The 26,644-nt window shown below is 36.7% G+C and overlaps 2 protein-coding genes across 4 annotated transcripts; both read left to right on the top strand.

The window, feature by feature from the left end:
• Positions 1-58: 58 nt before the first annotated feature.
• On the top strand, positions 59-26,515 carry LOC137045224 (uncharacterized). Of its 3 annotated transcripts, none has more exons than XM_067421791.1 (9): positions 59-460; positions 13,504-13,637; positions 13,736-13,847; positions 16,199-16,393; positions 22,805-23,820; positions 23,915-23,984; positions 24,056-24,230; positions 25,857-26,019; positions 26,160-26,515. In XM_067421791.1, exons 1-8 carry the CDS (start codon positions 199-201, stop codon positions 26,017-26,019), a joined length of 2,127 nt encoding a protein of 708 aa, XP_067277892.1. In that variant the 5' UTR covers positions 59-198; the 3' UTR covers positions 26,160-26,515. The 3 variants fall into 3 exon arrangements, with proteins under 3 accessions (XP_067277892.1, XP_067277880.1, XP_067277887.1); XM_067421779.1 differs by lacking the exon at positions 59-460 and adding an exon at positions 12,926-13,333; XM_067421786.1 differs by lacking the exons at positions 59-460; positions 26,160-26,515 and adding exons at positions 12,926-13,333; positions 24,315-24,391 and having other exon boundaries at positions 25,857-25,987.
• On the top strand, positions 5,217-9,232 carry LOC137045265 (zinc finger protein 500-like). Its single transcript, XM_067421833.1, has 4 exons — positions 5,217-5,857; positions 5,937-6,070; positions 6,169-6,286; positions 8,469-9,232. The coding sequence occupies exons 1-4, from the start codon at positions 5,596-5,598 to the stop codon at positions 8,897-8,899; spliced, it is 945 nt and encodes a 314-aa protein (XP_067277934.1). The 5' UTR covers positions 5,217-5,595; the 3' UTR covers positions 8,900-9,232.
• Positions 26,516-26,644: the final 129 nt, after the last annotated feature.

Raw genomic sequence — 26,644 nt, forward strand, 5'->3', positions numbered from 1 at the left:
AAGTCAGCATTTCTGCAATCATTTTTTTATAATTCTATACACGTTGGTTTACGGTAATTCATCCCATAATCCTTTTCGGCGCAACGCTATTTATGGTTTGTTTCTACAAAAAGACCGTGGAAAATATAGCGACAGTGTCTATAAGAAGAAACGGCTATATTAAATATATTCTTATAACATTAAAGGTTCCTGTAAACAATGGACATCATGAATACAACTGATTTCCAGACGCAGTTAACATCCATAATGGAAATTATGGCAAGAACCGCTGTTGTTGAAATAAGCAAACTTTTCGAGGACAATTCGTTGCTTCTGCGGTTAGAGATTTCACGATGTACAAACGAAAATGAATCTCTGAAAAAGAAATGTCATTTTCTGGAGAGTGAACTTCATTCTGCTCGGAAAACCGCTGGAAAGATGAACGGGACAGAAGCTTCATTCAGCCATCCGGGACTTAGAGGTGATTTGTTAAACGCAGATTGATACTGTGAATTTTGTTATAATTGTGCTTTAAATAATATTAGCTTGTAAACTGAACTCTGTGTACTCATGTCCCACAAAGGATTATCCCTGTGCCCTTGAGTAATGTTTGCTGACTTTCATGTCCAGTTTTACGTGGTCATTGTCTGAAAACGGGTTGTGTTCCCCCCAGTTTCTATTTATATAATTAACAGATTAGTGGACATCGTTTGATAGATGGGCTCTATTATGGTGTAATGCACAAACAAAAACAAGGCCTTGTTTTTTATTTAAAGGGATAGTTGGAAAAAAATAAAAATGTTGTCATCATGTAGGCTACTCACCCTCATGTTGTTCCCAACACAAATAATATATTGATTTTATTCTTGGTAACCAGACAGTTTCTGGTTACAATTGACTTTAATAGTATTTCTTCATATACTATGGAAGTCAGTGGGGACCATCAACTGTTTGCTTACCCATATTGTTCAAAAAATATTATTTTGTGTTCAACAGAAGATAAAGGACATGATGGTGAGTAAATAATATCAAAATTTTAATTTCAGGGTGAACCATCTCTTTAAGGCTTTGTATGTATTTGGTTTTCTTCATAATATGCCAATCCTTAGTCATCATTATATTTTTTAGAGAGAATAAAAAAAATCTTTAAAACAAAACATCAACACGTATTACAAGTGTTATTTTATTATTACACACACACACACACACACACACACACACACACACACACACACACACACACACACACACACACACACAGTATATAATACTGCCAATTAAGATAGATATTACAATATTACACTGAAAGCTATGCCCACTGTAGGGGAACATAATCGGTGACAGGATATGCTAAAATATAATATATAAAACTGATATTTGGATATTTGACCTGTGACAAAAGTTTACTACACACTGAGTGTCAGGATCCCTTAATATACCCATTCTTCCTGGTGATGCTTCACGTCTTATTGCTTGTACTTTTGTATCCTTAAATCCTTAAAAAAAAATTAGTTCTGGGTTTCGTAGCTTTTTTGCTGTGCACCCTGTCACATAGCAGTTCTGTTTTTTTGTTATGAGCCAGAATTTACAAGGATCCCACTTCATGCGATACAAAGTCAATGGAGATGGTTTGATTGTCTTGGGGCGTATGTCTCTTTCAGGTCCTGTTGTGTTATAAATGACTCCCCAGATCTCCAGAAATTGTGCAAAAGATTTTTCAGTTAATTGATTCAATAATTAGTGATGGTGGAAATAATATAGTAACTTATGCTTAGTAACAATTGGTATAATTCAAAACTACAATCAGGTTCTTTTGGTCTGATGTGGGATAATAAGATTCAGTCCAGTGGTTACCGATTTTAAATGTAATGCTCACATGTTCAACAGACACTGGACTTCGTCCTGCAATTGATAATGTCTTCGGTAAGGAATGGTGCATGAACCTCTGGAGACAGCAGGAGTCAAATGTTGGTGAGCAGGAGGACGACACACACCTGGACTCTTCAGTCATCCCAGAAGAGGTTGGTCTCACATTGTCTCTCACATTAAGTTAAAAACAATCAGAATTCAGCTCATTAGCTCCTCCTTTTATTTTCAATCCTTCAGCCAGTAAATTTGCTGGATGAAGAACCAGATGTAATTATGATTAAAGAAGAAACGCTGAAGATTGATGATTGCTCTGGGAAAAAAAAACCTGAGGCAGAGCAAAGTAGCAGTTTGAGAGGTTTGTGGAGAAAGAACTTGAGAACACCTGCTATTAAAGGGTTAGTTCACCCAAAAATGAAATTTATGTGATTAAAGACTCACCCTAATGTTGTTCCACACCCGCAAGACCTCTGGAATTCATCTTCGGAACACAGTTTAAGATATTTCATATTTATCCCGAGAGCTTTTCTCTTCCTCCAATGAAAGTGTATGCACAATATACTGTCCATGTCCAGAAAGGTAATTAAAAAAATACATTTTGGTCCAAAAATAACAAAAACTACGACTTTATTCAGCATTGTCTTCACTTTTGTTTGTTTTCAATCAGCGAATTTGAACGGTTATGAATCAGCGTATTGATTCATGATTCGGATCGCCAATGTCACATGATTTCAGCAGTTTGACACGCGATCAGAATCGTGAATCAATCCGCTGATTCATAACCGTTCGAATCTTTGTTTGCGGATTGAAAACAAACACGGAAGAGAAGACAATTCTGAATAAAGTCATAGTTTTTGTTATATTTGGACCAAAATGTATTTTTGATGCTTCAAGAGATTCTAATTAACTAACTGATGTCACATATGGACTACTCTGATGATGTGTTTTTTTAGTTTTCTGGGCATGGACAGTATAGTGTGCCTGAACTTAGATACGCCGTCGGACTAAATATAAAGTAACTTAAACTGTGTTCCAAAGATGAACGGAGGTCATACAGGGGTGGAACGACATTAGGGTGAGTCATTAATGACATAATTCACATTTTTGGGTGAACTAACCCTTTAACTCTATTATTTTTAGAAATTTATGTATTTATTAAATTTACAGGACCTACAGCAATGACCAGTGATGAGAGATGTGTTGCCCAGAGCTCCGAGGATTTTATCACATACACGGTACCTTCAGATGAGCAAGTCCAAACTAATGTACAACAGCCACAAGCTGAAGAACAAGCTCTTCAAGGAACAATTTCGACGCATGGAGACTGTACAACAGGCTCAGATTTGAATCCTGATGTTGGATTTTTTCCAAATCAGCTGAATTTCAGCCAGATGACATTTAAATTAAGGAAGAAATTAAATTGTATGTTCTGTGGGAGAACCTTTGAATATTTAAGCCATATGAAAAAACACATGCGGATTCACTCAGGAGAAAAACCTTTTGCCTGTACAGTTTGTGGACGACGGTTCGCTCAAAAAATATATCTCACAACTCACGAGCGCACTCATTCTGGCGAGAGGCCGTACGCATGCGTGGAGTGTGGAAAGAGCTTTTCTCAGAAATCTTCTCTTAACGTTCATCTCCGAAGCCACACCGGAGAAAAACCATTTAGCTGTTTAGAATGTGGTAAAAGCTACGCGTACAAAACTGCTCTTAAAACACACCGATGTGTTAGTTAGAATTATTACTGAATATTATTTGTGTACTTATTTTTAGTATGAAATTACTGTCTAGGGCTGTGTTTCGTAAGTTGATTTCATAGAGAGACCATAGGATGCTTTTGGGACATGCAGTCTAGGTCATTATTATAGCCTTGTTATCTGTTTAACAGAAGTAAAACATGATATACTATTGAAAAAACTGCATTAAAAATTGAAAAGTGGATAAAAATGCTGATAAAAGTTGTTTGTTAACTCTAAATAAGTTCTTGTGTCCAGTGTTCTGCTACTTTTGGAGGATTTGATATTGCTGCAACTTTTTGATAACTTATAACTTGATGTTTTTACCTTTTGTGGTCCCTGAAATATATATATAAAAAAATCCTGAATAAAAAGTTAAAAAAAAAAAAAATAGTATTTTCACAAATAAGTGAAATGATCAACTGTTAAAGAGTATTTTTCAATAGATATATTAAACACACACACACACACACACACACAACATTTAAAAAATCATGTTTCAACTAGAACACGTTTTATTATTTAACATTAATAAACGCTGTAAAATATATTGCTAATTGTTAGTAAATGCATTAACTGATGTTAACAAATTAGACCTTATTGTAAAGTGTTTCCTTTTATTTTCTTCTCATACATTTTAGTCCTCTCCACATTTTCATCCAGTTGGACCATGTGGTTTACTCATTAAATTTCCATAAGATTTTTATTTGTGTGTTTGTAAAGTATCAACATCTAAATCCAAACTGCATGTCTAAAACATGATAAACAAAAAGTAAATTTTGGTTCTGTCCAATTTATTAGCTACAATAGTTAATCAGTGTATGCAAGCTTTGCAGAATGGGCCTTGAATAATTGATTTTACAGAAAAGCCCAACCAGAGGGGTGGGCTGCATATATAAATAACATTGACATCACAATCTTTAAAATAAAATGGTCATAACTTCCGTGATATGAATGATGTATACATCATTCATATCACGGAAGTTATGACCATTTTATGGTCACATTGCAAGGCCACATTGCACTCAAACCGGTTCCATTCAAATCTAAAATGCCAATTTTCACAATCCAATGAATAAACAACCACTGGGAAAACAAAAACAAAACATCTATCTGTGTTTGATATATTTCTTTCAGAAATGCGAAACAGTTTAATATGTTTCATGCCGACTTTAAAACGGTATTGTTTAGCAGCTAAACCTCCTCAAGTAAACAGAGACAACAGTGAACTACATCCTCCTGAGACCCAGGAATAGATGTTTTGCATTGCCTTTGTAGAAGACATTATATTTTATCGAATTTGAGCTGACAACACGTCACAGTTTTTTCCTGTAAAGAGCACATTCATGGCTTGGCAGAGATACCAAAATGTTGCTGGTTTCACCTTGATAACCCCTTATCCTTAGTTTTTAATTAGCCTATAACTAAATGATAAAATGTAGTTATCTTATGGAAATATAACATTTTGTAATTTAAATCAAACTAATTTCAACACAAATCAGATCATGATATGATCATATCTTATATGAAACATGGCATTTATTTTAATATTTTATTACACGTCTTTTTCATTACATGTCGCCAAAAGAACACTGGTCTGGTGTGCTTGGTAGCCTACAGTGTAGCCTACAACGGAAATAGCAAATTGATAATGATGGCCATGCATTGTTTACACGCATATAGCAAAATGATAAATCATTATGTTGTATCTTTCGTATCCTAGTTGAGAAAAAGCTTAAAACCCAAAAATGTATTGGTGAATGGAAAAACAAACAAACAAGCTTTTCTAGTTCTCATGGGGGTAAAATAGGCGCCTCTACACGGTAGTTTACGGTCATCCCATGATCCTTTTCTGTCAAACAGATTGTTTCTACAGAAAGATCGTTAAGAATATATAGCGTTGTCCGTCAGAAAACAGATGATAAAACAATCAAAACAGATGTATTAAGACTAAGCAGAATTCAGTATAATCTGTCATGTCTACAATTACTAAATTAAATTAACCTAAATCATGGAAATCATGGATACCGCTGAACTACAGACACAACTAATATCCATAATGGAAACTGTGGCGAAAACAGCTGTTGTGGAAACACTCAAACTTTTCCAGAAGAATTCGTTTTTGCTGCGATTAGAGATTTCACGATGTACAAACGAAAATGAATCTCTGAAAAAGAAATGCCATTTTCTGGAGAGTGAACTTCATTCTGCTCGGAAAACCGCTGGAAAGATGAACGGGACAGAAGCTCCATTCAGCCATCCGGGACTTAGAGGTGATTTATAAAACGCGTGTTAAAAGCAGACTGATACAATTAATGACTTAATGTTATTAATGCCCACCTGTTTTTACAGAGTTTGGACTTCGTCCTGCAATTGACAATGTCTTCGGTAAGGAATGGTGCATGAACCTCTGGAGACAGCAGGAGTCAAATGTTGGTGAGCAGGAGGACGACACACACCTGGACTCTTCAGTCATCCCAGAAGAGGTTGGTCTCACATTGTTTCTCAGATTAAGTTAAAAACAATCAGAATTCAGCTCACTAGCTATAATAATACAAGCCTTCTTATATTTTCAATCCTTCAGCCAGTAAATTTGCTGGATGAAGAACCAGATGTAATTATGATTAAAGAAGAGCCGCTGAAGATTGACAATTGCTCTGGGAAAAATAAACCCGAGGAAGACCAAAGTAGCAGTTTGAGAGGTTTGTGGAGAAAGAACTCAAAAACTAAAACTACCCTATAATTAACTCACCCTCAAGCCATCCTAGGTGTATATGACTTTTGTCTTCTTTGAAACTCCAAAAAGTGCATCCATCCATAAATGTAATCCTTATGACTCCAGTGAGTCAAAGGTCTTCTGAAACTGATGTGTAAGAAAAATTAATATTTATATTTAAATCCATATTTATAACTTTATAAACTAGAATCACTGGCTTCTGGTAACGGTCATATATGACTCGAGACCTCTGACCTTTTGATTTCTCTGATCTACAAATGTGCATTTTAAAACTATTGAAGGTCAAACTAATTGGATAACAGTTGACCCTTTTACATTTCCGAGTATCTCAGAAACGGAAGTCGTCATAGTTGGGTAAAATTCTATAGCGATGAAATAGCCTGACGTGGTCATACTCAATTCTAGTCAGAATACGAATCTGAAACTGCTCCATTGGGCTGTGATTATGGGGCGTGTTTCAACCGAACCAGGAAAGACCTCAATTGGATAGAACTACAATCAATCAGAGCAACGAAGCTATGTCTACAGAGCTCAACTGCTCTGTGTTGCCAAGTCTGAATTTTTTTGAGTGACTATTATGTGATATATATACCCATGAGTGCGAATTTTAGCAGGCAACCTTGCCAAAATAACACACATTTGCCCCCCAAACACCATTTTTTCCCTGCAGAACCCCCCGAGAAGCTATTGTTTAGGGCTAGTAGTTGGCGGGTTTTGTAGTAAAAACTTGGCAACCCTGACTGAACGCACGATGGAATAAATGATCTTTAACAGTGTTACACAAAAAATAAAATAATTTAATGATACACAGAGTACTTACCCAACATGATCATCATTTTTGAGAGAAATTGTGATGGTGAATGCATATACAAACAAGCTCTCCGTTTAAGATTTGAACAAATATAATCCAAGCCCCTTTGATGACGTGCATGGTTACATTACTATTTATCATCTGTCCGTCATCGTCTGAAGCCCGCCCTGATGATTTCATTGGTCCGAACAGTTTCTGTTCAGAGATAATTACTCCTCTATGGAGCGAGGCCAGACCGAACTGCCCGACCTAAATTTTTTGTGGCCGGTGGTAAGTTTGGCTGGCATCCAGGCTAGCGACAAATGATAGACAACATCAAATTCGTTTTTTTGTGTTCACTTTTTGTTGTCTGCGAAAAGGATCCATAGCTTTAAAATAAACAAACAAAAAAAGTTAAACGCTCCAACCTCAATTCCATCACTCTTTCTTTTTCTCTCAGTCTCCTTCTCTTGTTCTGTCTCTTCCCCTCCTAAAGCTGAACATTGTGTCAGTGAAGAAAGAAAACATAGGGTCAGCTGATATTTATATGTTTAATGAATCCTTTTCTGATAAGTTAATTTACTGAAGACTATCAGGTAAGCATGGTAACTGAGATTATTAAATTAATTCAAAATATGTACACATTTATTATGCCGCCTAATATGATAAAAACAGCTTTGTTAATGTTTCTTGTCCCATCACATTGCCAGTTACTAATTATTAAAGTACATGAATCACATAAATTATAAAGGCCTATTTTCAATTAAAAATGGCAAACTTAGACAAAAGTTTATTAGTTTGCGTGATTATTTTGGTTTTCGTTTAACATTTTTTATACTAAAACAGCTGTCAAATATGAAATGTTTAGTTTAGTTACTTGAATCTCATCTCGCACTGCTAACAGCTGAAGGGTCACTGAAATTCACGCTCAGCAGCTTCTTTGAACATAAAACCTGACTACTTAAATTTGATTGGTCATCTCAAATATTTGGATATTGATGAGGGGTGATAGACTGCTGAGGCAGCTCAGATGAGAAGATCTTGGTGCTGTGCAATATCCTTGTAGCTCTAAAGTAGAGTACTATATTAGGCAATTATTTCACAACCTTTATTATATACACCTCAGAAATATACAGAGGTCTGGACCTCAGTGACCTCATAAGTGGCTACGGCCATGAGAGTGACCTCTGCATGACATAGGATGTAGGAGTAGCGTTAGCTTAAGCCGAGTGATATGAAGTGAAGTCATATACACCTAGAATGGCTTGAGGGTGAGTAAATTATAGGATCATTTTGGGGGAACTATCCATTTAACTCTTTATTTTCAGTAATTAATTAGTCATTTATTGAATTACAGGACTATCATTGACCAGTGATGAGAAATGTGTTGCCCAGAGCTCCGAGGATTTTCTCGCACACATGGTACCGTCAGACGAGCATGTGGAATTAAGACAACGACTAAGTAAAGACAAAAACAGTCTCAATGGAACAACTTCTACACATGGAAATAGTGTAACAGGGTCAGATTTGAGCCCTGATGTTGGATTTCTTCCTAGCAAAGTGAAGAGAAAGTGTAAACGGGTAATGAATACACAAAAGAAAAAGTTAAAGTGTGTTTTGTGTGAGAAAACCTTTGAATTTTTTAGCCGATTGCAAAAACACATGCGAACACACTCTGGAGAAAAACCTTTTGTCTGTACAGTTTGTGGTCGACGGTTTGCTCAAAAACCAAACTTCCTTTTACACGAGCGCACTCATTCTGGTGAGAGGCCATATGGGTACACATAGTGTGGAAAGAGCGTCCGTCAGAAGAGTCTTATTGTTCACCTGCAAAGCCACACTGGAGAAAGCCATATAGCTGCTCAGAATGTGGTAAAAGGCAAGGGTACAAAACGCCTCTCTTGAAATAAATAGTTACTAAATGTTATATGTAGCTACTTAGTTTTAGTATGAAGCTTTATCTGTTTGTTGAACATTAAGAATCAACACGTCATGATACTATTGAATACAACACATAAAAAAGTGAAACCATGTGGACTAAAAGTGGATCGAAATATTAAGAGTAAAGGTTGTTTTTATGTGTGCAATTAAATTTAAATATAAATGCTTGCATACTTGTAACCGTCTCTTATTTCCATTTATTGCAACTTTTTTATTTCTATTTTTATGTGTTGCCTAGCAAACATCAAACAGAAGTATATATAAAAAGTTTGCCTGCTTTAGTTCATCACAAAATCTTTAAGAATTTTGTTTACCTCACAATTTGAGAAAAATATTTATATAAGTGCTCTCATATCAATTCATCGTGATTAATCACATTTAACATTAAAGTTTGTGTTATAGTCATGTTACAACTAAAGAAAACTCATGTGCGCAAGAAATGTGATTTATTATGACAAAATAAAACAAACACAAAACAAAACCCACGAGGGGGAAAACCATGAACTAGAAATAAATAAACTGCAAACATACCAAACACGGGGAGACGGGAGACATACAACGATCTGACAAAGACTGACAAACACAAGGAGCTTAAAGGGGGTCGCACACCGGACGCGGAGCTCGGCGGCGCTCGGCGGCGCGCCACGCAGCGTCTCAGGTATCGCACACCGGACGCGCACATTTTAAAAGGCTACGTTTATTATACATTTCCCCAAAATATGTTTAGACTTTATTCAAGCTGTTGAACTCAGAATGTAAAACAAATGTGTCTTGTAGCAAAGGTTGAAATCAGTATACCTTAACGATAATATACTTTTAATATAAAGCCTTGAAATGGCGCTCTGTGGCGCGGCAGGATTTAGAACAACTTCCTGAGTCGCCGCGGACATGCGCCGAATGCCGCCACCGGTGTGCGTACACTCATTGAAAACAATGTGTTCGAATTTTAAAGACATGGCGCGCCGCCGAGCGCCGCCGAGCTCCGCGTCCGGTGTGCGACCCCCTTAAGGCCATGTCCCCACTAATACGTTTTCATTTGAAAACGTATATTTTTCTCTCCATTTTGGCCTTCCGTCCACACTGAGACAGCGTTTTAAGTCAATGAAAACGTATCGTTTTGAAAATGCTCTCCAAAGCGGATAAATTTGAAAACGCCGTCTTCGCGTCAAAGTGTGGACTGTGAAAACGGAGGCTTTTTAATACGATGATGCATTTTTAGCCATGTGATGCAGTCATATGACCAATTCAGCCGTATTTATTTTGGCACGTCTCCCAGTCTACATTTTCACTTGGTTTTGGCACTTTATATTCATGTGTTACTCGCAGCAACAACTCCACATCACTGTCGACCCATTTAAAAAACTCTGTGCCTTTTCTCGACTTTGCCGCAAAATTTCAAAGAGTAAATAAAAAAGTATTGTAGTCGAAGCGTCTTGGATTTGCAGCAGTACGGGATGTAAGCGTTTTCAGACGTTTCAGTGCAGATGAACATTTTTTGGAAAACGATTGAAAATGATAGTGTGGACACCGAGCGTTTTTAGACGAAAACTCTGTTTTTAAATTTATCCGGATTAGTGTTGACGTAGCCTAAAAAGGCACGAAATCAAGAGGGAACAGGTGGGACTAATCATATAATAAGGGGGAGGGATCCGAAAAAATGACATGATAACATGCTCCACATAACAAAACCCACATGTGCACACAAGACAGGACAGGCATGTTTATATATACACACACACACACACACATACTGTACAAATATATATATACACACAAACACACACATTATGTATATATATATATATATATATATATATATATATATATATATATATATATATACACACATACTGTACAAATATATTTGTCTGTGTATATATACACACACACTTTTTACACACACATTTTAAATATGTATTTCTTTGTACAGTATCAGTATCTGAATTGTATGTTTAAAATTGCATAAATAAAGAGCGATTAAAAAAAATAAAAAATAAATCAACCTTTATAATTGTATTTTTTCTTATGCTTTCTAAAAATATTTTCGATTTTTTTTCTTTACCATTGTAATAATTCTTACGACAAGCAAATTAGTTTTTAGCGACATTTATTATGTATTTTTAAAAGTGTTAGTATAAATGCAGAGCATTGATAGTCACAATGGTGTAATGACATCTCAGGTGAGGATTTTACAGTGCCTCCGAATGCACTCCTTTGTAATGTTATGTTTTTATTATGAAAATTAGTTCTTGAATCCACCCCCCCCCCCATATTTATACACAATAACAAAAAAGTATTTTTTTTTAAGCTTTATGAGAGTTTATATAAAGATGTGATTTAAAATTATTTTCCATAATATTAAAAATATTGATGATCAAAATTCCTCCTTGAGTTTGACAAGCCTTTTGACTTGAAAATGCGTCACAATTCTATTTTCACAACTGTTAAAACACTAAACTATATTATCTGAACCAAATTCTCAAAGGCCTAAGCCCATTTGTCAAATAAATCACTCTTTCTACTAAATGTTAAACAGGTTCTGGCAGTTAGACACCATTTGCAAATCTAAAGCACTCTTTCAGCAAAACACATTTTTGCACTGTGATGCATGTGTGTTGCAAAACGGTAAACACAGGCAAGCGAAAGTTAAACTACAACACAGCTGTCACTGTTTACACACAACGACTCTAAACTGGTCACTCTTATTTCTAATGTTTGTGATCAAACCAACTGTACATACAAACAATGGATGGAAACAACCTGAGAGGAAGCGGAGGAAGAGTATGTGTAAGAGATTGTGGATGAGGAGGAAGAGGATGAAGACGAGAAAGCGAGAAAGGTGTGGAGAGTATTCTCAAAACTGGATCCAGCACACCAGAGGATTTTTTCTTTGCCTACAAGAAACAACATTGCCTGTGATGTGGACAAAGTCCTGAGGCTGGACCCAACATGAAGGCAACCTCTTTTTTAGAGTTATTTTGTAGGCCTAGTTGCACAACTGTTTAGAGTGCACTGTAACATTTTCATTTAGTTTTCATTGACTATTTGGGCTTTTGCATTTGGCTACTATAAGTTTACAGTATGCAAGTACTGAATCCAAACATTAAATTCAATATTCAATACAATACTATACTTGCAGTATATATAGTACTCACCTTACCAATTTGCGATTCGATTACTATTTTATGCCTTTATGCCATTTTTTATACTGTGTAGGCTACGTTTTATATATATGTATGTATGTATGTATGTATGTATATATATGTATATATATATATGTATGTATATATATATATATGTATATATATATATATATATATATAATATGTATGTATGTATGTATGTATGTATGTATGTATGTATATATACATACATACATACATACATACATACATATATATATATATATATATATATATATATATATATATATATATATATATATATATATATATATATATATATATATATATAAAAACGTAGCCTACACAGTATAAAAATGGCATATATTTTTTTTTCTTCTTTTCTCTCTCTCCTGTAACTACAATTTTTGTATGCAGTGTTAATAAATGATCTGTGGAGTTTAAATATGACTGTGTGTGTTTATGAGCTGAAAGATTTGTTTTAATTTTTGAGAAATGGTTGAGCGATGGTTTAATTTTGCTAGAAGAATCAGAAGTTTTGTGAATGTAATTTAATGATTTGGTTTTGTGAGAAAAACGGTGAAGTCTTAGCAACTGTGAAAAATTGTGAAAAGGGTTAATTTTGTTCCCCAAACCTCGAAATAAACAGAGGCAACTGCATTCCTGAGGAGGACTATAGAATAGTCGCCTCTAAACGGCGGTTTACGGTAATTTATCCCATGATCCTTTACTCCCAAACGCTATGCTTTGTTGTTTCTATCTTCATAAATAGTAAAGGTAACATACCGCCATCGTTTGTTTGAGGTATAATTAACATCTGTAGTAAGACATTAATTGAGCTGTCGGGTCGAAGGACGACTATTTATTTTTTAAAGTGTCCCGTAAACAATGAACACCATGAATACCACTGATTTTCAGACACAGTTAACATCCATAATGGAAACGTTGGCAAAAACAGCTGTTTTGGAATTAAGCAAACTTTTCGAGCAAAATTCGTCTTTCCTGCGCCTAGAGATAACGCGATGTACAAGCGAAAATGAATCCCTGAAAAAGAAATGCAATTTTCTGGAAAGTGAACTTCAGTCTGCTCGGAAAACCGCTGGAAAGATGAACGGGACAAAAGCTAAGGGACTTACAGGTAATATTTAAGATGTTTCCTTTTTCTGATGCACATCTCGAGATATGTAACGTTATTTTAATATTTAATGCAAAAAGCTGCATTGAAGGCCTGATGACTTTTGGTTCATCACTCTTGTTGTGCCTCTGACTCAATACCTACCAAATAATGAATGCCCACATGTTCAACAGACACTGGACATCGCCCTGCCATTGACAATGTCTTCGGTAAGGAATGGTGTATGAACCTCTGGAGACACGAAGAGTCAAAGGTTGGTGAGCAGGAGGACGACACACACCTGGATCCTGCGGTCATCATAGGAGAGGTTGGTCTCACATATTGCTGTATGATAAAAGTTTATGGAGTTGTCTTAAAAACAATACAGAATACAGCTTACTAGCTCCCTCTTTTATAATCCTTTAGCCTGTAAATTTGCTGGAAGAAGAACCTGACATGATTATGATCAAGGAGGAGGCATTTGATGATTGCTCTTCAGAAAGAATTGAGGAAGACCAAGATAATCAAAGTGTGAAAGGTATGCTGTGAGAGCACTTTTTGTCTTGTGTAGTAATTTGGTCATTATTACATTATAGCTGACCGCATACTGTACATTGAAAACTCTGTTCCCCAGTAAGCCTAGTCCCAGAATTAAATGCGTTTCTGAGTTGTTTTAACTGAAAGAAACTTGCACTTACACATCTTGTCTCATGATGCACATCTGTAATGTGTCTTAAGGCACGTTTCTAAAAGCTACTTAAATGGCCTAATTGAAATAAGATTCCTGACCTAATTTAAGCCCTGTTTGTTTAAATGATTGATTAATACCGAGTAAAGGGTTAATAAATAGTAAATGACTGTACCATCATGAAACCCTACCTTTGTAGACTGCAAAACATGTGGCTATATATTTAGAAAGATAACAGCGAAACCCTGTTTACACCTGATATTAAACTGCGTTTTGGTTTTGAGCTTGTCCACGTTCAACCACTTCCAGAGGTAGTTGAAAACATATTAGACTGGATTGCTTTCGAAGTGTGGTTGAATGAGTTTGAACAGCCACAAAAGATGCAGACTCTACTAGGGATGGGTATCGTTAAGGTTTTAACGGTATTACTACTCTTACCGATACTGCTTATCGGTCCGGTACTTTAACGGTATTCTTATCGGTACTTTTTGAGATTTTTATATATATATATATATATATATATATATATATATATATATATATATATATATATATATATATATATATATATATATATATATATATATATATATATATATATATATATATATATATATATATATATATATATATATATATATATATATATACACACACACACACACACACACACACACACACACACACACACACACACACACACACACACACACACACACACACACACACAATTAACAAAAATACACAGCCTACACATGCAGTGCTTTCATTTCAGGAAAAATTCTACTAATCAAATGTAAAATAACACTGTTCATCATAAATAGCCAAATGAATGCTTATTAAAGCTGAAGTTATTCATGCAAGAGCTGTGAGTGATTTTCTCTTTGCATTTGGTTGTTTAATTCGCAGTAATTCGTCAGCTTGTTTATTTACACTGCTGCCTCTTTAAGACAGATGTGCAGATCTTACTGATAATCGACTGATAATTGGCAGATGGACTATATTTTCTCCTGTCTATATATCCATAATAACTACGTCCATTTTAGACACAAACTGTGTTGTGTTTAAGAGACTCTCCAAGCCGGTCATTTTGACATAGATGTTTGTGTACATTTGATCGTTTAGACGCGAGTGTGAAACCGAAAGTGTAATTTGCTCGTCGCGGGCTGTTTCAGAGCGCGCGCGCCGACTTGGGAACAATCTCTTGCGCACATTTTTGTGCATTTAATCGCTCTTTTTATTATTAAACGCGTCCCACAATTTACCAACAGTGGCTAGACTGTATTTTACAACAATCAACGATCGTGCTGATTCTGTCATTACGTTTGAGTTTGGAGAAATGACAGCGTACTGCTGCAAAGGGAATTAAGTTGGGCTAGACATAAATATTATTATTATAATCTTTGGAAGACAAAATCTAAAATAAAAGCAGACTATCACAGATCTAAAGTGCAACCGGGCTACGTTTGAATGTTTGGTTCTGTCCTCGGCTGTCGTTTGTGTATTTTCAAAAGTACCGACAGCAGAACCGATAACGTCCGAGCTTATCGATACAACGGTCTTTCAAAATTCTGCCCCGGGGCCCGTTTAATACCGGTTTTCGGTACCCATCCCTAGACTCTACGCCTATTTAATTTAATGCGCTAACATTATGGGATGCGCGGTAGCCAGATGGGATTTAAACTTTGACAGCTGAAGAAACAAGTTCGGTTTGAAGGAGGTACAAAGCGCAATTGACAATGTTAATTTTGCCTCTCCATTCCAGATTTCTTACACACTAACTGTGTTCAGCGTGGACTTGCGAAAGCTGCTGCTCTGTGTGTCGTGTGCATGTTTATATGTAAACTGTGCAAGCTTATTTTGTACATTACATTGAAAAACAAAAAACAAAAAAACATTTACCCACCCATATGAAATCTCCCTCCTCTAGAAGAAATCAGGACAGAAGTGGTTGAAAGTGGACAAAAGAGAGGGATTAAAACACCCAGTGTAAATGGGTATCTCCCTCATCTACTAGTGATCCGATCAAATAAAATGCATCTCAATACCAGATATAAACAGGGCCTGATACTGCTTTTTGTTCCTTTTTGTGGGAAGATGGGTTTAAATATGTTAAATGATGATTTATGATTACATTGGGTTCAAGGTTAGCCCTTATATATGCAACCCACCCTCAGTGTGTGGTTTTTATCTCCCTACAGGTGCAATCCAAGAGGAAATCAAAAGAATTCTCCCAGAGTTGGATAGTAACAAAGTTCAAAACGTGGTCAATCATCTTTCACTTGTGGTGGGTGTGGAGAAGTCCGAGGACCTTTCCCTAGTAGAGGTGTCAGATCTTCAGGATTTTCTGGAGCCAATACAATGTCGAAAACTTGTGAAAACATTCAAACAAAGAGGTAAGAAAAATTCTGGTGCATCAGTTCTGGCAATTTTCCAGTATGAGAAGTTTTAACTTGACCAGTAAATCAGTTTCATACCAGTAAATTCAAGTTGGGGTAAGTGCTTTCTGGTAACTGTTGTTGATATTTTAAAACACTAAAACTAAAAGTTATAGCGATCACAAAAATACAAACAGTTCACGTCAACTCGATAGTACACGAGCATGACAGTCCAGCTAACGACATATTACAATTATGACCGGATTAGGGTTATATAGATCATGAAGAGAGGAAACAAACATATATTAGGAGTATAGTAGGCTATCTTACTTGTCAGACACATTTTGTAAACTGACGCTTGAAACAGACAGTGAGGAGATTAGGATGCTCCATACGGTGTGGAAATGAACGGGTCTTTATCATCGCTGAAGTGAGGCATAAAATGATCGCAAAGGAACAAACAAGCGAACATGACACGAGCATATTCAAGCAAAAGCAGCATATATAGTTCTATGCTAATGTCCGTCATGTTTGTCGTGTGTTTTGAATAATGATGAGCCTCTCTTCTCGCCATCATTAGTAGACACACCCCTTACCTGTTGATTGGCTAAAAGTTTGTTATTGTTATTTTGTAAAATGGTTTTGAAATAACACTTACCCCACCTTTAAATGCTGCTATGTGTGAAAAAAGAATAGGATTACCGTATGAGGTCAGAACACACTGATTTTAGAAGTCTATAAGCTCTGTTGCTTTGTTTTTATTTCTATGCAAACGTGGTAGATGGACGTCTGAGAGTAGAACTGCGGCTTGTGCTTGAGTTACTATTGTGTACTGTAGTAGCTATTGTGTTTCATGTAATGTTAAAAAAAGAACAAACGTTCTGGGGTCATCCGCTTGCGTTTGTCACTAAACGTCACATTGGGTGCCCATCTAAAGCGCCTCTCATCCAGATGGATAAAGAAAACGGTTTACCGGTATTCATTTGATAAGGTTATGGTTGACCTGCAGATGTGGCCTTTAAAAACACACTTTTTTCCCCAGGGTTCTTCACACAACTGTTGCAGTCAGGCAGCCTTCTTGTAACACCTCTATATATTTAAAAACCTAACACCGTGTCCTAACTACACGCGACGCGATAAGATTCCAGCCAAAAGCAACTTTTCTGTCCACACAAGGCGCGACACTACAACGAGATGCAGCAAATCAATCAAAAAACAGCCAATCAGAACAGCGTGTGGATGGGCTCTAGCGGCAAGTGCACAGCACCAGAGATTAATCTTGACAGCACTCGCAAGGAAATCAATCAAATTCACAAATATTACACCATTTAAACTACTAAAAATACATACTGGAGTCTGGATTACTAAAACAATCGTTGTCATAGAATACACTTTTGTACACAGCTTGAACACTCTTGTTTCAATGTGATTAATTTCAAGATCTGAGGGGAATTATCTTTTGCTGCTTTTAGTTTGACAAAGCTTGGAGCGCTAAATGATATTCAAAGTCACATTACACACTTTTAACATTAAATAAAGCACACAGACACTACCTGAGATTAACATCGCCATGTTTTTTGTTGTTCTAGCCGCGACGTCGCACAAAAATTGGAGCCGTTTCTAGAATGGCTTTCGTCGCGTGTCACCGTCTTGGCTGGTTAGGACAAAAACTCTAATTAACATGCAAAAGATACCTATTATCGCGTGTCACGTGTAGTTAGGACACTGTTGAAATTCTTTCTTACACAAAGATAAACATTTAGCTTTTTTGAAAATCTTACAGGCACATTTGGTCATCTGTCCTACCTTCAAATTCAGCTAATGGGTTTAAAGGGGAGTTTTTTCTTATTTAGGGAGGTGCATATAGGGAGGTATTTCTTGTGGGTGCATATCTTGTCTTTGTCACAGAATTGCGGTGGGTGTGTAATTGTCTCTGATGTGATAGTGGAGTGCAATTTCGTCAGAACACTGTGTGTTCTGTTTGAATGCTCAAATTGCTCAAATCCCAGTTTACACCTGGTATTAAGATGCACCTTGGGTAATCAATCATAAATTGTCAGTGTTAAATGTAGCTGTTAAAAGTCCAAAACCACATTGCATTTGTGATCCTTTTTACAACTAGTATTATGATGAATTTTCATCAACCTGATCACAAGTGGACCTTAACACTAAATACATGTATATGGGTCTAAGTTTGTTTGTAAGCAGCTTTAATGGCTTTATTCATTTAATCTCATTTGTGCGCCACACTTAGCGCTTCGACATGCACTTATCTGTCCGGATGTGTTCTTGGTAGAAACAAAAGACCTCCTAATCAACCAGTGCACTAAAACTTAAAACAGATACTAAGGGTGTGTTCACACTTGTAGTTCAGTTTGCTTAGTTTGTTAAGTTCTGACCAAAAAAACAACAAAAACATTTAATCCTTGACCACTTATGGCTCGTTTCCACCGACCAGTGTGGTACGTTTCAGTACAGTACGATACGTGACTGTAAACCCTGATCCTGCTTGCGTTTCCACAGGTCAAAAGCATGCTTAGGATAGGCATAGTGCAGTGATCTGCGTTGAAAAACAAAGCAACCCAGTAAACAACATTGAACGACATACAGCAGATCTTGTTCTTTATTCTCTGCATGTGGCTTTCACAAAAAGACACTTTTTTTGAGCCCAGGCTGCAGGGAAAATACAAAGGGACCTGTTCACAACCTGCCTTCAAATAAGTTAACGTACTTGCAAAGTTTTGGGGTGCGTTTCGGTATAATTTATGTATTTTTACTTTAATTTTATTGGTCAACAAACATGCAGCAACACGTAGTGTGTGATGTATGCACTCACAAAGTCAGAGACCCTCCCTTCGAAATCTGATTACAAATGGTCTGAAAAAACTCATTTGATACAGCAATAATCATGTGTTTTTTAAAGCTATCTTGGTAATAGTCATGGGAATGTTTGGTTGTTTGTATTTAGAACAATATAAGCTGTATGTTTTTTCAGGTGTCATGTCTGCGGACGCCTCACCTTCAATGGCCTGCTCTTTCAATCGTCAGTCGTTCAAGAAAATTAAATCCAGTCCTGATCACACTGCTTCAGCTGATTCGCCACCACAGACAGAAACACGCAGCTCACTAGCCAAGATTTCGACATCTGATCATCAAACACCTATGTTTTCTACACCAACGGTTTTTCCTCCGTCTACCGTTTCACTCCAGTGTTCTTCAGTGATGCCCCAAATTGATTTGCAAATGACAGACACTCCAAACACCTCAACTTCTGAGCATTATGTTTGCTGGTCTATGGGTGCGATTCTACCTGATATCTGTTTAAATCCAGTTTCTATGAAAAAGGAAGAAAAACTGTATCTAGAATCAGCTGGAAGGGACAGGAAGCCGAGGCCAGAACGCTTTGCTGTGCTTCTGTTTAAAACTCTAGTACCACATGAAGTTTACCTAGGCTGGTCAGGTGCTGTCAACTTTGACGGCTCCAGGGGGAAATATGCGCTGCCTAACAACCTACGGCAAACAATATCAGAAATAGTTCGCCGGAAATTCCCAGAGCCTACACCCCGTGACTGGAAGATGATTAGGGATCGGCTTAATGAACTTCTCCGTACTAAACGACTCGCTTTCCCTTCTTTTTAAAGCCTTTGTGCTGTACTTCAAACATGGTAGGCCACTGAAATATCTGCAGAATTCTCTAGTTAGTAAAATTACTAATAAATATTGCAAACTGATTACACGTTAACTTGCTGTCATGTCTACAAATCTTTATTACTTACAATAAAAAATATATATTTTATTAGTAATATAAAATTTTTGGTCTTCCTGTATGCCTGATGTCCTACAGTTTGGGTGTAATAGTGGTGCAGGTATGAGTATGACCCATTTTGCAGTCCAATCGGATTGCACTGGTTCCTTCAATATAATTTTTTCCATAGGCTTTTGGATTATCGCAAAAAACATGCTCTGTGATCAACAAAAGTTTATGATGCTTATAGGCTTTGTCCATCCAGATAATTATCAACAAAACAATTATCATAATGAATTACATAATTATCAACAATAAAAATTATTAACTACAATAATGAACACAACTTTTAATTTTGAAGCCTAAATGCAGTCGCCATATGTAAAAAGTTAAATGTTGGCTATAAACGGAGTACACCACGGTCCCACGACTTCCCAACTCTTTCCATTTTTACCTAAAAACATTTCCCCAGATAATTTGAGTTAGAATAATTTAGAAGAGCACAATTATAAGCATTAGAAGTTTGTTTGCAAACACCTTTTTAAGACACATAAGCTTAAAAAATCTTGAGTGGGATAATACTGACGGTTTTTATGTCATAAAATAAAATGTGTTTAGAGCTTGTGTTCATCGCAGGCCTTATTTCAGGCATTTAACCAAAACCCCATTTAAAAAAACAAAACACTGACCTCAGGACGATGGAACCAGAAGTGCTAAATGCTAACTCGTGTCCGCGTTTTGGCCTACAAATTTACGTCATACCTGCAACACTTTGCAGGTATGCGCTTGGTTATCCAGGTAACCTACTGTAAAGGGGATTTTTGCCCATTACGTTGGTTTCCCCAATCCTGTAGACCTGATTGCCTCATTGGGTTAATTGATTGTATTAGGCCTTATTAGGCTAATTGAATGTTGTCGGTTTATGGGTGGGGTTTAACTTCATTAACATTTAACTGTCATTCTCATTCTTTGTGTTGCTTTGCACTGATGAAGACCATTGTTGGTCAAAACATGTCGGCTTTAGTATTTTAAAAATGACTTAAGTCATACCTGATAAAGGCTTTTTAATTCTTTTCTTATCCTTCATTTACATCTGACTGAGTGCCTCGGACCTGCCTTTTTTGTCATTGGTCTTTTCCCTTTCCCAAGAGCACCTACTACAGACTATTTAACTCCACCTGAGCTCAAGGTTGAACCTTTTGCAACTGAGTTACAACTCCACCAAGTTGTCACTGGGTTTTCTGGGCCCCCGTATAGTACATTTTGTTGTCAAATCTGATGAATTTGAATCTTTTGTTAATGTTTTAAAAATTCTGTAAATTACACTTATTAAGGATGTGAGAAATTTTGGGGGGTTGGAAAAATAAACATGAATTTTGTGATTGTGCTATTCCCAGATTTATTGCTGTAATATAGCCCATGGAATATTTCTTTACTATTATCCAACAGTGCCATTTTGAGAAACATTTGGCACGGATTTGTCTATGTTGAGGAGTAACTAACTCAAAGTAGGCATGCTACTAACATGATATCTGTCAATAAAAGTGGGGTTTTTGTTGCGTTTGGTGTCATTTTACCTGTTGAAGTTTTAAACCATCATGCTAATTCACATTGTTTATTCATTCAAAACCCTTGATAGTTTTTGTCCATCCGAGATTGCGTACTGTCTGAGTAGGCAACAACATTTGAATTTACTTTGCAATCATTCAAATGTACTCTGTATAGTATGAATATGGGTAGTATGAATGAAATTGATTAGTGTCACTCAACCTACAAGCGTCAAAGGCATCACTTTACTTTGATTTGTAAATCCCTTTCGTAATTCAGAAATACTATGTGTGCGTCTCAATCAGCTCCCTAGTTCACTAGTCAGGGCACTGATCAGGACTTAAGTCAATGGGCTGACTCCCTGATCAGTGCCCTGACTACTGAACTAGGGAGCTGATTGAGACGCACACTATGTATTCAGGCATACTACTCTTTTGGTACTGTATAGTAGGGAAGTATTTAAATTCAAATACAGCCCTTTTCTACTCTATAAATGAATGTTTACTGTTGATATTGTCTATCCTAACATTGCATAAAATCATAAAATTCATGTTTTCAAAGGCCACATCTGTATTCTCATGAACGGTAGCATAGAATTAACTTGCAAACAATTTCACAAACAAATCGTGAATGCATTTCATCATATTTTAAAATATAAAATTAAGAAAAGGCACAACACAGATACATGTAGGTCTGTATAAGAAGTGTTTGTGTTTTAATTGGTTTTGAGTATGGCACGCTTGGCATTGCTAGTGTTAGTATGTCTTTAGTAGTGCATCACATCATGCTTGCTGAGACAGACTAAAGACTGTAAAGGAAAGGTTGTGTGGAAAGCCTTTGAGGATTTGATTTGGGAGTGTTTTATGTTAATTATTAACCTTGAACATGCGGTCGCTTATTTAGAATACTAATTCTGAATGTTCATTCATGTTAAAAAAAAAATGTGTGTGCATATGCACGTTTTGTGAATTATTCATAATACATTGCAAGTACACTACTTGTATAGTACATTTTATAAGTGAATTATAGCAACGTTTTACTAATAAATGATGGTTGAGACCTCTGAAGAAGGTACTTTGTTGGCTCTTCAACATATTTCAATTTCTCTGTATCTCTTTCCATGATTTTTTACCAAGAATCCAATGGACGAGTGGATGGAACACCTAACGAGATGACACTTACTCCATTATCATCAAACGAGTCCCTTCTTGAACAGTCCTCCATTCCTCACTATCCTATTAAGTCCAACTGGATTAGAAGTTTCCAGGTTCCTTGGAACCGCATGCCAGCAGCTCTCATTCAGGCAACATCCACTGGAGAGAGGGCTCGACCTGGACCAAGAAGAGAGTTTGTTAGGATTGTTGTGGCAGCCATGCAAGCCCACTGTCCAAACCCAAACTTGGCTGCCTGTGGAGAAGTGGCTCGAAGCATCGTGACTACATATCCCCTGACATTTGGAGACATATCTGAGGAAGGTGAACAGCTAGGAAATGGCTTCAGTTGCCTACAAAGACAACTAAAAACGAGGGTAGAACATGTGAATAGAGATGTTTTGGAACACAGGATTCGTCGACCTAGAAGACCATCGAAGAGAGGTGGACAACAGGACGGCTACTCTGCGAAAAAAGTCAGATGTAAAGTGGACAGTTATGGGTGCATTAATTGGCAGCCTTCTGCCGTCCCAGAAGGAGAGACTGCGGATTCTCTTGAAATGAAGAGGAAGGTTGCGGCAGAGATTTTTCAGTCCGCAGGCCCAAGGGCTGCCGAGTTGCCCAACGTAGATGACTTAATGCAGCAAACTTATGTTTACCAGCGCCACATGATCAACTCATGCCCCCCTCCTACCATCAGTGAGATAGAAGGGCATTGGCCTTTCCTGTTCACCGAAAGAGGCCTCTGCAGGCACTTCAAAATCCTGACTGGGATTGACATCAGAAACCGCTTTAGCGAAACCCTTATTGTTAAAGCCAGGAGAATATTGAACTACTTCAGTAGTCAGAGACTGAAGTGGAATGAAGACGTCCAGAGTATCCTTAGTGAGATCGACGATGATGCCAGTGCAGCAAATAATAACAGGACTGCCATATCAGCCATCCTGTTAATGATGAAATACTTTAAGGAAAAGGACAACTCTGTGTTCATCTTAGCAGATGTCAGTAACTATAAGTGTTACAGTTCAACTAAAGTTTTGAAGGGTGTTTGACAAAAATTGACTGTTAAGATGTTCTTATTTTTTTGTTTTCAAGGAAACTGCTACTAAGACATCCATCGAAAATGAAATGAGCTTACCGGCAACGCCCCGGCTCATCATGCTTGGTAAGACATTGCTACACGAAGCTCATTAATTTGTACTTGGACATATGTACAGTGATTTCTTTACATTTCAGGTGATACATTGCTGACTTCGTCCAAGTGGTTTATCAGTATTGAGGGCAGAGTAACACATTCCATAGACAACCAGCTGGACTTTGCAGCGGCATTGTCTGTGTTTTTTGGCTGCTTCTACGTTTTTAATATTGAGTACCAGGAGTCAGCCAGTGCGACCCTAGAGCTCATTCAGAGGTGAGTTTTGAGGACATTGGTACAAGTTTTTATTTTTTATTTTTTACTTTCTTTCTTTTGATATTTCACTTATGTTTTTTTTAGATCAGAAATACGTCTACTTATGGAAGTAAAATGGGTTGCGAATGCAGTTTCATGATGGCTAACTTCTAAGCGTATTGGTTTGTGTTGATTAAATTATACATCATTCACCAGACACTATACTATGACACTGGTGACACTAATGGGTCCTGCACACTGTGCGATTTTTCAGAATCCTTTGCGAATGTCCCTTGTCAGACTGTACGAACATGATGCCTAAAGTAAGCCATGTCACACTGTAAGATCTCAGTTGGCATTAATGTCAGACTGCACGATAGTTAAGGCGTGCTTAAAACGGACGCGCGCAAGAAAACTCACCGGTGTTTTATATCATCAATGAATGACGCGTTCGGTGACGGTGAGCTGCATTACACACGGGACTGAAATGCTGGCTACAAAGAAATCTCTAGCTCTCGTTTTGGTCATAGTTTGTCTTGAAAAACGGAGATATTTGACTGTCGTCGTAGGAGAAGTCACACTGCAGGATTGTGTGCCAAATCTTCTGACACTGCCAGAATTTTATCTGAGGTAAAATTTGATCGCAACGGTCATTAATCGGCTGCCGGTGAACATGTCAAACTAACGACCAAAGACGTCAGATTTTAGCCTAGAATCTGAGGAATCTTTTAGGATTTGCTAAATTTGTCTCAGACGGCCAAATCGTGGGCAAAATCGCACAGTGTGCACCCGGCTTAAGAGAAACTGACTTACATGGTAATATAATCATTTAATAGGATTAAGCCCTGTTTGGATCAGACTAGTTTTTCAAATGTAGTTTGAGTTACAAATTGTATCACCCAACATCTGTGACTTCATGTACCGTTTCGGATGGCGCTAACATCTCCGTGTTTATTACAGAAGTGGGAGTGTTTTCTAGATATGGGCATTACAGAATGTATATTAAAACCCTATTTAAATAAACCTCAAATAAGTCTATAGAAGTGGCTGTTTATAATAAACCTACATAAGTGAGCAGAGACATCTAGACAACTATCTTACCTGACACTGACATTAAAATTGACAGTCTTCAAATTTTCCACAATTTGGCTCTATTTATTAACTTTATAATGTTCATTTTTTTTAGTCTGATACCATCCATGTGGATGGATGGTTTGGTGTGCAAACGTTAACTCGGGTAGATTAAAAAACATGAGGAGAAGGGTTCAAATAGTACAATATCGTTAATCTCAGATATTCACATTCGGATGGGATTAGACTTCCTGGTGCTGAATAAAGTAGGTAATTTGTCCTGGAATTTTTACTAGGGTTGTGCGAGATAAACACAGACTTAGAAGATTCAGACAGGATTAAAATGGCCAAGTACATCTGTGAAACAGAAATTTCTCTAACGTCCTCCAGAAAAACGTGTCCTGTCCGAATAGAGCTTTAGATAACCAAGGTCCCTGTTTTGAGTATCCTGCAACTTTTGTAAGATAACAAACCTCTTTTGTTAAAACCCTTTGAACAGTGTTCAGTGACTGACATGGTTGTAGCCCTCTGGAATTTTTTTTTTCTTTTCTAAAAAATGTATCTGCTTTTCTTCAGGTTCTTCGTAAGGATTAATCCGGAGGGGAGTAAATGTACCTCAAAATCAGGTACAAGCCGAAGGACGGGTTCAGCTGTCCAAAGGAAACCCCAAAACTTTAATACTCGAGTGGCTACATTTATGCAGAGGCTTTCAGAATTTGAGTGGAAAAAAACAAATTAAGTAAGTGTGAGCAGTTTTAAAAAGTTGATCACAGGGGAAAAAAATTCTTTATGGAAATCAGTTTTCCCTGATGTAATTAAAAATATGATTGCGGTAGATTTGTGTGTGTTAAATAACACTTTTAAAATAATCTGTTTCAGCTTCGTCTTCATCCTGGCCCTGCACTGACTACAAATACCACAATTTAGTTACTACTTATGTGATAATTTCTTTTTTACCTTTTTACTTGTATGATTTCAATGTTGCTGGAATGTTTGTATTGTAAATATTTTATTACGTTCATTTAAGTCATTCATGCAACAATAAAAAATGTATCGACTGATTTGTTTTTATTAGGGAATAATATAATTGCTGTGATACTATAATTTTGTACTACTACTTTCCCTACTTTACACAATAGTAGATTACATTGACTCTCTGTATTTACTGTAAATATGTAAATATGTGATTGAAAACATAACATTAATTACAATAAACTGAAAAGTCTAACAACGTACTTTTGGATGACCGATTGCAATTTAAATGTACAGATACGGTTTGTAAATAAACATGGAATATGCACATGAATCCAGTACAACAGAGCCTAATTTGAACCCTGTTTATCTAGTAATGTGAAACACTGTAG

The sequence above is a fragment of the Pseudorasbora parva genome, chromosome 2, assembly GCF_024679245.1.
Source record: "Pseudorasbora parva isolate DD20220531a chromosome 2, ASM2467924v1, whole genome shotgun sequence".
Classification (NCBI taxonomy): Eukaryota; Metazoa; Chordata; class Actinopteri; order Cypriniformes; family Gobionidae; genus Pseudorasbora; species Pseudorasbora parva.

Coding starts and splice junctions, on each gene's coding strand:
- LOC137045265 (XM_067421833.1), top strand. CDS start 5,596: ATGGAAATCATGGATACCGCTGAACTACAGACACAACTAATATCCATA. Junction 5,858..5,936: donor CAGCCATCCGGGACTTAGAG/GTGATTTATAAA, acceptor CTGTTTTTACAG/AGTTTGGACTTCGTCCTGCA. Junction 6,287..8,468: donor CCAAAGTAGCAGTTTGAGAG/GTTTGTGGAGAA, acceptor ATTGAATTACAG/GACTATCATTGACCAGTGAT.
- LOC137045224 (XM_067421791.1), top strand. CDS start 199: ATGGACATCATGAATACAACTGATTTCCAGACGCAGTTAACATCCATA. Junction 461..13,503: donor CAGCCATCCGGGACTTAGAG/GTGATTTGTTAA, acceptor CATGTTCAACAG/ACACTGGACATCGCCCTGCC. Junction 13,638..13,735: donor CTGCGGTCATCATAGGAGAG/GTTGGTCTCACA, acceptor ATAATCCTTTAG/CCTGTAAATTTGCTGGAAGA.